Below are 9,718 nucleotides of genomic sequence, written 5' to 3'. Positions count from 1 at the left end.
ACTGCCCCGGGACCCCAGACTCTCAGGAATCCATAGGCCCATAATGGTCTGGGAAAGCTGTGTTACCATGGCAACATGGACCCCGGGCCTTTGTTGGCTCATTGGTATCCATTCAAATGTGTGGGAGGATAGGGAGGTAATAGAGGTCGATAATCATTCAATTGAGTGAATGAAATCAACTATCTTAAGACACAAATTTCAGAGCACACATCAATAACTTCAGGACAAGCACCAATGTGAAATAAACTCAGAAAATGAAAAACATATTTTTGAAAAACTGACATCTTGAAATAAAAACTTAGAATTTAATCAAATGACCTGAAAGAAAGAAAGAAAGAAAGAAAGAAAGAAAGAAAGAAAGAAAGAACGAAAGAAAGAAAGAAGGAAGTCTCAAGCCTCTACACTTTGAATGTTTGCAAATATGTTTTTATATTGTTTTAAAATGGATTAAACTAAATATATTTGAGTTTGTTTATGTTTATCAGACAAAACAAGACATTTGAAGATGTTATCCAAGATAAAAAAAAATTGTGGTCGTTTCTATTTATGTTTCTTTGTTGTTTTTATAATCACATATTCACTTTTTAAATGTATTTTTTATTTTGTGCGAGACCAAAATATTATTAATTTAGTTACATGATTATGAATTGCATAATCACTTAATGAAATCAGTTACTTCTTAACACTTTGGGTCTACTAAAATAGCCTATAATTTTGTAATCTCGATTTATAGGTCGAACCCATGGATTGAAAAACACCTATAGCGTTGTTATTTCCGACAGTACCTGAAGGCATCATTTCTGGCTCTGTCCCTGTATAACTTGAAGCTGCGGTGCAGTAAAGGAAACTGATTATGTGCGGATGTAGTTTTATATCTGTGCAGAGTAACCCGTCCTCATCTGCTGAAAGGACACCGACTAGCTGACCGAGGACATGTCATATTTTAGACATTTCTAACTTAACTGTCCGCCTCAGTCACCGGAAGTGACATCATCACACACACACTCCTTTTGTCTGACGACCTTATCCGGAGGAAGTGAAGCACAGACGAGGCAGCTGGCTCACCGGAGGGAAAAAAAAAAAATCAAAAAAAAAAAAAAAAAAAAAAAAAAAAAAAAATAGTCACAGAAGGCAAGAGGGAAAACTTGCAGGGATTTGGACAGATTTGTAAACTCTATCCGAACTGTCCCGACCCGCAGCAGCTCCAGGGAGAAGGACGGGGTCGTCGGTACCGGTAAACGCTGTTCTCCATGCAGTTTTTGGTGGATTTGCACGACTCTGCTGCCGCCTCTCCGCCCGTCCCCACAGCCGGAAGTCTGTGAGGATGGTCTATTGGTTTTTTTTCTCTTCGCTTCAGTTTTTTTTATCCTTTTGGTTTTTTTTGCTTTGCTTGTTATTTTTTTCCCGAGCAGGAGGGCACCACAGGCACACTGTGTCTGCTATCTGTGCGTTAATCAGCACGTCGGGCCCGATTAACTACAAGATGCAAGCAGCCGAAATGGAGTCCTGCTATTGAGCTACGGCTTATTGTAAACATTACAAATATATTTTTGGTGGCATTTTACAAAACTTGGTGTTTTGTAGATCATTTAACGCGATGTCTCTATGTAGAGCCAACTTAAAGCCGAGTAGTTCGATGTCCTTTGAGCGCTATTAAATACTGGTCAGTCACTATTTTTAAGTTGAGGCAGTTAAGAAAGTTGAACATTACATTAGATAATCGATATCTTTAACATTCCAGAGGCGTGAACCGACATAAACGGGTGAATTTGCGGCTGTATCCCAATCCCAATCCCAGAGATCTACAAAATATTGTTTTATTTCTCAGACCATATACATGGTCTTTGGCTACATATCTTCCCAACATGCCTTTTCTTATCTGGTACTCGTTAAATATTAATAATTTCTCCACCACAGTTAATCTCTGTCTTTCCCTGTTTTTTAAAAAAAAGACGTTAAAAAGTAGGATGATGCAGGCCTGATACTAATGCTGAATTAAGAAAGCAAGCGCCCCACACTTCCGGGGGCCCTCGACACCACAGCTTTACGTTGTGGCAAATAATGTATACAATTTGATTATGAATACGGGTGTAAGAAAATGTCTATACACTTGAGATTTGCATTATTATGTTTTGTGATACCTGATTGGTTCCCAAAAACACCACTGATTTTCAATTAACAATTCACTTGCAAAGAATCGTGGTAATACATTTTCACAGATGGCATAAAACAAAGTGCTATGATGTGGAAAGCTGCAGGGACTGTGATAAATACAAATGTTCATCCCACAGTTCTGACTGCAAAAAAAATAAAAAAAAATCCTCAGATTTTATACATATGTTGGTATGTTCTTTATATGATGACAGTTATCCTCAAATTTGACAAAAAAAAATTGCAATATATATAACCCTGCTACAGTATAATGAAAAGTAGAGCAACCAACATCACCATAAAGTTGAACTTCATTATATATGATATTACTCTTTCTTTACACTGAAGCCATTTTAAATTCAGCCGTACCTTGTGCCTTTAACATATTTGGCACCCATGTTCATGTGTTTCATATTTATTACTGCAAACTATATCTGGTCTTTTCAAGGCTTTCAAAGCTTTTGGATTTTTCTGTTTTTGTGTCATTGCAGAAATGATGGAAGATTCTCATTTTAATTCCTCATATTTCTGGTCTCCGGTTCCCACTGTGCCAGGGCAGGTAAGACTGGAAAAAACCTCTATAATTTACTGATTGAACAGCTGATGTAAACAAAAGGTCAAAGACTTGAGTGTGGACTTAATTTATTCTAAGGAATACTGCAAAATCTGACCTTTCACACAAATCTATATCTTTCTTAACTTTGTGTGGCTACAAGAAGTCTACTTTTGAAAACGAAAACATCTTCTCTCTCCTGACATACAGATTGAGAATGCTATGTTCCTAAACAAGATGAAGGAGCAACAGGAAAAGAATGCTTCCTTCTCGTCTTCTGCATCCCACTACCAGACAGCTCTTCTTACCATCCCTCACGGGGCCAAGACAGATGGAGGAGGGCAGGGTGGTTGTGCGACACACCTCCACCCTTCTCACAGCACCCAGAACATCACAGTGTTGCCTGTCCCCTCGACAGGCATCATGACAGCAGGTAGGCCTGTTTCTGCACGGAGAAGCCTTTAAGTGTCTTTCTCTTGGTTTAAAGACTGATTGACAGAATATCTGATGATTGGAGGACGATTTCAAAACGGAACGATAGCAAGCGTTGAGGCTGGATTTAGATCCCATAAGTTCAGTTATAAATCATAAATTAACTGCAGTGCATTAAATGATTTAGTTGACAAGAATAAATGTTGCCAGCAGAATGACTGGGGGTAAAATGAACCTCTCTGTGTCTCCCAATTCATGCTACGACCTCCGGGCTTTGCTCGAATAAGGAAACCATTTTCACTGCTATCGTAACACTTCCAAGTGCAGTATATAATACAAAAAAATGCATTTGCTAATGGTCTGGACAAATTGCTGAACTTCAAAGACACTTCATCTCAGACTGTAATACTTTCTGTCTCTGTCCTTGCAGCTGGTCTGGTGATCACGACTCCTCAGGGAACGCTGGTCTCTCCCACCTCGTCTCAGTCATTTGTCTCTGGCCATCCAGCAACAACCATGATTGTTTCAGCGCTCCATTCTGCAGGTGAAGCGCACACACAATGACACAGATACTATATGATATACTGTCTCTCATTTATAGATTTGAAATGTAATACTTTTACAGAATTTTGTGTTTCACAAATGTACTGATTATATTAAATGACTACAAAACATCAGACAAGATAATGGAATATAACAGACTGACTACCTGTTGGAAAAATTACTCAAGAGGCTTGGTTCAAAATCAAACACATTGGACATTTATTCTTGCAAGAAGGAGCAACTACATGCACCCTCAAAGAGAGGGTCCCTCCGGGAGTCGTCAATTAGATGCGGAAAGAATCACTTGCAAATAAGACAGAAAACAAAGGAAACTTTTCAGAGCCTGCTTGACAAGAAACTTTCCGGAGCCACAATGCAAACAAGAGGAAGGGACAAATCCTTTTTTTTTTTTTTTTTTTTTTTCCCATCACTACCATTTAGAAATCAGTGACAGAATTGTATAACATCACTTATAACCCTCTCCTGAGTGAAACTGGGTTTTTTTTTAGGTGTGCACATGCAGTATTTGCTGATAGAACTAACCTTTTTGAGGCCTGAACAATCAAAGTAAAGACTCAGGAGACAAAACTTATCAAATTCTGCAACATTTAATGCCGTTTTAGTGCCTCAAAACATGAGTAAACCTGCAAACGATATGCTCAGGCTGTGGGAGAGAAAATCAAATTAGATTTTGTTCAGTTTGCTCTTAATGGCATCTCTGAGTTATCAAGCCAGTTAAGTCCTTGTCTTGAAAGTACAGATTGATCTGAGGAGCTACAAAGCAACAAAACCAGAAGACTAACAGTTGGTAATTAAATTAGTTATCCAGCTTTTGTTGCCTTTAGTTGAATCAGTTTTTCCGACAAAACAAAAAATATATTGCAGTGCTACAGATACTTTCACAGCTTGTGTATACAATATTAGTGCATTTATACTTTTTTTATTTGACTGAAACTTTTAGTAAGAGACTATCGTCAGAGCTTTATGGTCATTTCTAATAGTTTTTTTACAATCAGAAATAGCCACATTTGTCTAGAAATAGCAAATCGGTTCATCACTTTTGAGGTGCATCCAGATTATGTCCTCACTCATTCAAATGTCGATTACACCTGAAAGAATAAGCATACTTAGTTGAAAACACAAGACTGCTCTGAATTTTAGCTTGGTGTCAATATACCTACAGACCAACATGTACAGGACAGTTAATATACAGACGGACTCATGTTGTTGATCTGGTTTTAGACAAGAAAGAAGGGGACGGGACGTCCCATGTGGTCGTGATGCCAGCTCCCTCCAAACGAGGGCGAAAGAAGAAGACGACAATGTCTCGGGTCGGTCCTATGGGTGGACCAGGAAATGAAACACTAATACTGGCTCATCTGACGGCCGGTGGCCAGGTAAGAGAATTAAAAACAGCAAACGTGTTGGAATAAACAAGTAAACGGATAACTTACAATCCTATTTTTACAGGTGTCATCTTTGCAGCATCATACTGCAGATCCATATGACCTGTCAAATGAAGATGAGAACCATGGCCCAAAAGATAGTACTAAGACATACAGGTACAATGTCAACAAATGTCCTCGCTCTGGCTGTGGAATGCATCTGCTCCTCTGTGTCCTGTTGAAATTAGCATAGAGATGTTCAGCATTTATAGATGAGCTAGACACTGCTGGATATGAGCATCTGACACACACCGACACCTCTTCTGAACACTCTTCACTGCATGTTGTGGCAGGAACGTCTGCTTTGTAGTGGATGTTTGAGTCTTTCGCTTAATGTATTTGAGCAAACAAATACATAAATGCTTCCTCGACGCTCTCTGCCTCTGCAAACACACTGGACACAAACCTGCTCTCTGCTGTCCTCTCTGTCTTTAAATAGCATGTTCTTTGACTTATGATCTCACGCCTGTGTCCTGCTCTTTCACTTTTGATAGTATCTGTGTACCTTTTCCCTTCAGTTTCACTGATTTCTGACATCTTTCTGTGTTGTCTTCGATGTGTCTTTTACATTTGATTTAACCCACTTCTGTCTTCATTGATTTCTGTTTTATCATTTATTTCCCTTTCATTTTCTTTCAAATCTCTTTTTCTCTCTCTGTGGCTGGTTGCTCCATCTCTTTCTATCTGTCGCCAATGATTTTCCCCTTTCCCATCTTCTCTTGTTTTCTTGTGTCTCCTCTTCCATATACGTGTCCCTCCTCTTCCTTCTTGTTCTTCCATCCCGCCCTCCCATTTCTGTGTCTCTCCGCCTGTAGGTGCCGGATGTGTGCGGCGACCTTCTTCAGTAAGTCTGACATGCAGATCCACTCCAAGTCGCACACAGAGGCCAAACCTCACAAGTGTCCTCACTGCGCCAAGTCATTCGCCAACTCCAGCTACCTGGCCCAGCACATCCGCATCCACAGCGGGGCCAAGCCTTACACCTGCTCCTACTGCCAGAAATCTTTCAGGCAGCTCAGTCACTTACAGCAGCACACACGGTACTGCAGACCACCTCCCTCCCCGTTACCAACCCCGTAACTCTTAACTTGTCCTGCCAGGTCCCCTCTTGAAGCCCAGACTCCTGTCTTCTTCCTCCTGGGGAAAAGAGCGGAGTGTTGTGCAGACGCATTTTACATTGTTATGTGGATGTTGGCTCGCATGCAGCCAGGTCCAGTGACCTTTTCAGAAAATTTGAATTCAAATTACACCTTTCATGTTGAGGGCTATGCCTGTAAACAACAAAAAAATTTTATGGTTTATAAAATAATCAGAATGGACATTTAAGATGCATGGAGTTATGGTTAGAATATTTTTGCACTATTTTTTTTATTCTTCTGTTGTGTTTATGCACAATTCTTGCTTTCCTGCACCCTATTAGCACTGCATCGTATTTTTCCTCTTTCACATGCTTCTTTTCTTTCTTTCTTTTGTCTGCATGTCCTCTCATTTCTTCTGCCACTGCTTCTTCCATAAGCACACACATATATGCATTTCAAAATACATTTAAAAAAAACAATTATAGGTTGACTCAGTACCATTGTCCTTTCCCATTGTTATTGTTTGGTATACTTCCTTATCAATGCTTTTTCTTAATTTCTCCATTGAATGGTGATGTGCAATAGAAATCCTTTGCTGCCATGCTCTGCTTTCATGCTCTTATTTCATTTTTTTTTATTATTTTATTTTATTTGCCTTTGTTTGGCTATCCTCAAATCAATTTTCAGTCATTTCTAAAGGCATATTGATCTGATGCATATGTAAAACCTTTAATGTTTGTTTATTTTATTTTATTATTTGTGGATATATTAGTGGAACCTCTCGCATGTAAATCCCAAACATGTAGTCTAGCTGGTCCAGATGAATAAGAGTAAAATCTTGTTGATATTTTTGGATGTTTGTGGTATCATGTAAAATTAAAAATAACATTTTAAATTACTTGGATCAGTAGAAAATTTAACTGCTGTAGAATTTAATTAATTTGATTCGAAGTTTACAAATATTTTACTGCTCTGTGGTTTAATTTTGATTGCTGCATGCTTTAATTTACATGTATGGGATGTTCTTCCTAAAAAGTTTGGATGAACTATGGGGATCTCTTTAAATAGGTTTACGCTTACAATCCTGTCTCCATTTCTCTCTTACCCTCGCATCTGCCCTCATCAGGAACCACACTGAGTCAAAGCCCCACAAGTGTCCCCATTGTACCAAGTCCTTTGCCAACTCGAGCTACCTGGCCCAACATATCCGCATCCATACCGGAGTGAAACCCTACACCTGCTCCTACTGCCAGAAGTGCTTTAGACAGCTCAGTCACCTTCAGCAGCACAGCAGGTAAGTCAACCGCTAGTCTTGGGTTTCTCATCTGCCAGTACCTTTCTGTGGTCACATTAGATCGCCATGAAAGTGATAGGAGTCTGTGTACGTACATGTATGTTTATTTGTGTTTTTCAGGATTCACACTGGAGATCGGCCATACAAGTGCGCCCACCCAGGCTGTGAGAAATCCTTCACGCAACTCTCAAATTTACAGGTGCGAAAGAATTTAATTCTCCTCTAACATGTATAATGTTTGGGTGTTAACTGTATCACAAAATACTTCACTGTACTGTGACACTTTTGTATTTCTTTTTTTTTTTTTTTCCAATAACAATTTCTTTCCCAGTCCCACCGACGTCAACACAACAAAGACAAGCCCTATAAGTGCACTAACTGCAATAAAGGATACATAGATGCAGCAAGCCTGGAGATGCACATGTCTACACACACAGTCAAACATGCCAGGATCTACTCGTGCGGTCTCTGCAACCGCACTTACACCTCAGTAAGACAAATGTCCATTTCTGAAGAGCATTTCTATAAGACACACTATGAATCGCCTCACTGGCATCAGACACCTGGCAGCTACTTTACACCGTGTAGTCATGTGTCCACTGTTTCCCCTCTACCTATCCTCCCCTCATCTCAGGAGACGTATCTGGTGAAACACATGGAGAAACACAACCCAGACCAGTTGACTGTCCCAACAGTCGTGGCAGCACAGCCGGCACAACAGAACCAAAGCCAGGCCCAGGGCCAGGCTGGAGCACAGAGCCGGGTAGACAGTGGAGATGGAGGATCCAGCCGACCTGGGGGAGCTGGGAGCGGAGCAGCAGGCGGAGGCCAGCAGGGGCAGAGCCACAGCAACTACCCCCCAACAGAAACCATCTCCTGCCCATTTGATCTGCATCACTATAAGACAGTGTCTACCAGTGACATCCAGTACAAACCAGTCAGTGTGGCTGACATTACTTCCCACAAGGACCTGTGTCTCACTGTGTCAGCATCCACCATTCAAGTGGAGCACCTCAACTCTTAGAGGCGATGAAAGGAGGAGTGCGGGAGGTGGGCAAGTTAGAATTTATTCAAGATAACAGGAAATGGAGGATGGAGAGTCAAAGGATTAAAGCAATACTAAGATGATACAGAAACTTTGGAACATGTGACTGTGCCTGAATGAAGGTATGATGCAGACAGGACAAATGATATGGGGACACAGTAACTAAAGACTATGACTTTGTTTTCTATTTTAAATTTGTCTTTTCTTTTTTTTCCCTTTTTGCCTTGTTTGATTTGTTTTCCTTTTGCTTAGCTGTCCTGTCTGTGTAGAAAGTGCATGAAACGGCTGCAATAAATTGTTTCAGTCCATCACAGTGATGGTTTTATGACAGAAAGCGTCTATGAGACAGTGCTTCTCTTTAGCGTTATCACCTCCTGCTCTTCCCTACAAATACAACTTTGGCCATAGAAATTTATGGCCTCCCTGTTGATTGGTAGTTAACTGTGAAGGTAAATTTTTATACTTTCATACAGAGACTTTGAGTTTTTACATCAGTGTTGATACCTCTGCTATGTTGTAAAAGGGACATGGAGGTTATTTCCTTTTCAGGAAAGAAAAAAAATAGCAATCAAGTATATAAAGGATGATTGTGTGCTTAAAGGGTGTGGTAATCCGCATAATGTATTTAGACCTGTTTGCGGGCCTTCACATGACCTTTGGGGGAGTGATGAGCCGGTTCATGTTTCATGTAATCCTGTTGTACTGCTTTGTGTGTATGTCCTTAAAGTAATATTATCCAAATGTGCTCTTGCTATTATACTTCCACTGTAACAATGTTTATAATACTTCTTTATAGGCATATTGACACATCTGAATTTTGTGGGTTTTATCTGCTTATAATACAATAAACCCTCTGAAATGTTTCTCTTTTTTTTTCTGCTTCACTTTTAAGTTGTTGGCCATTATGCGATTAACTGCTGAATTGCTTCTACTCTACATTCATTACATACGAATAGCTTTTTATTTTTGTTGTAAGGATAATTAACACTTGAAACAAATAGTATTCTGCCTTTGTTATGTATATACGTATGGTACTTAATCAAGCCTTTGTGTATCGGGTATTGTTTGTATGTCTGCTCTGCTGGAATGTGCAAATTTGTGAGGTGTTTACAAAAGTGGACTGTACCATAAGAGTGCCGGGGGTTTACTGTCCGTTTCGTCAATATTCTTTCGAAA

The 9,718-nt window shown here is 39.8% G+C and overlaps 1 protein-coding gene across 4 annotated transcripts; it reads left to right on the top strand.

Annotated features, from left to right (window-relative positions):
* The first annotated feature begins 1,040 nt into the window (after positions 1–1,040).
* znf384b (zinc finger protein 384 b) lies at positions 1,041–9,405 on the top strand. Of its 4 annotated transcripts, XM_069142445.1 has the most exons (11): positions 1,048–1,234; positions 2,643–2,710; positions 2,915–3,137; positions 3,567–3,680; positions 4,922–5,076; positions 5,150–5,241; positions 5,940–6,164; positions 7,330–7,497; positions 7,618–7,696; positions 7,829–7,987; positions 8,132–9,405. In XM_069142445.1, the coding sequence occupies exons 2-11, from the start codon at positions 2,645–2,647 to the stop codon at positions 8,519–8,521; spliced, it is 1,671 nt and encodes a 556-aa protein (XP_068998546.1). In that variant the 5' UTR covers positions 1,048–1,234; positions 2,643–2,644; the 3' UTR covers positions 8,522–9,405. The 4 variants fall into 4 exon arrangements, with proteins under 4 accessions (XP_068998543.1, XP_068998547.1, XP_068998546.1 ...); XM_069142442.1 differs by having other exon boundaries at positions 1,041–1,234; positions 7,829–9,405; XM_069142446.1 differs by lacking the exon at positions 5,940–6,164 and having other exon boundaries at positions 1,047–1,234.
* Positions 9,406–9,718: the final 313 nt, after the last annotated feature.

Source organism: Embiotoca jacksoni, unplaced genomic scaffold, assembly GCF_022577435.1.
Source record: "Embiotoca jacksoni isolate LCO1_2020_lvr unplaced genomic scaffold, fEmbJac1.0.p SCAF_11, whole genome shotgun sequence".
In the NCBI taxonomy this organism is placed as follows: domain Eukaryota; kingdom Metazoa; phylum Chordata; class Actinopteri; family Embiotocidae; genus Embiotoca; species Embiotoca jacksoni.
The sequence above is the reverse complement of the archived record's forward strand: the minus strand, read 5'-3'. Positions and strand labels throughout refer to the sequence as shown.

Bases quoted from the DNA above. Each gene is read 5' to 3' on its own strand.
- znf384b (XM_069142442.1), top strand. From the start codon at position 2,645: ATGATGGAAGATTCTCATTTTAATTCCTCATATTTCTGGTCTCCGGTT. The intron at 2,711-2,914 runs GTAAGACTGGAA...CCTGACATACAG, and splicing joins TTCCCACTGTGCCAGGGCAG to ATTGAGAATGCTATGTTCCT. The intron at 7,498-7,617 runs GTAAGTCAACCG...TGTGTTTTTCAG, and splicing joins CACCTTCAGCAGCACAGCAG to GATTCACACTGGAGATCGGC.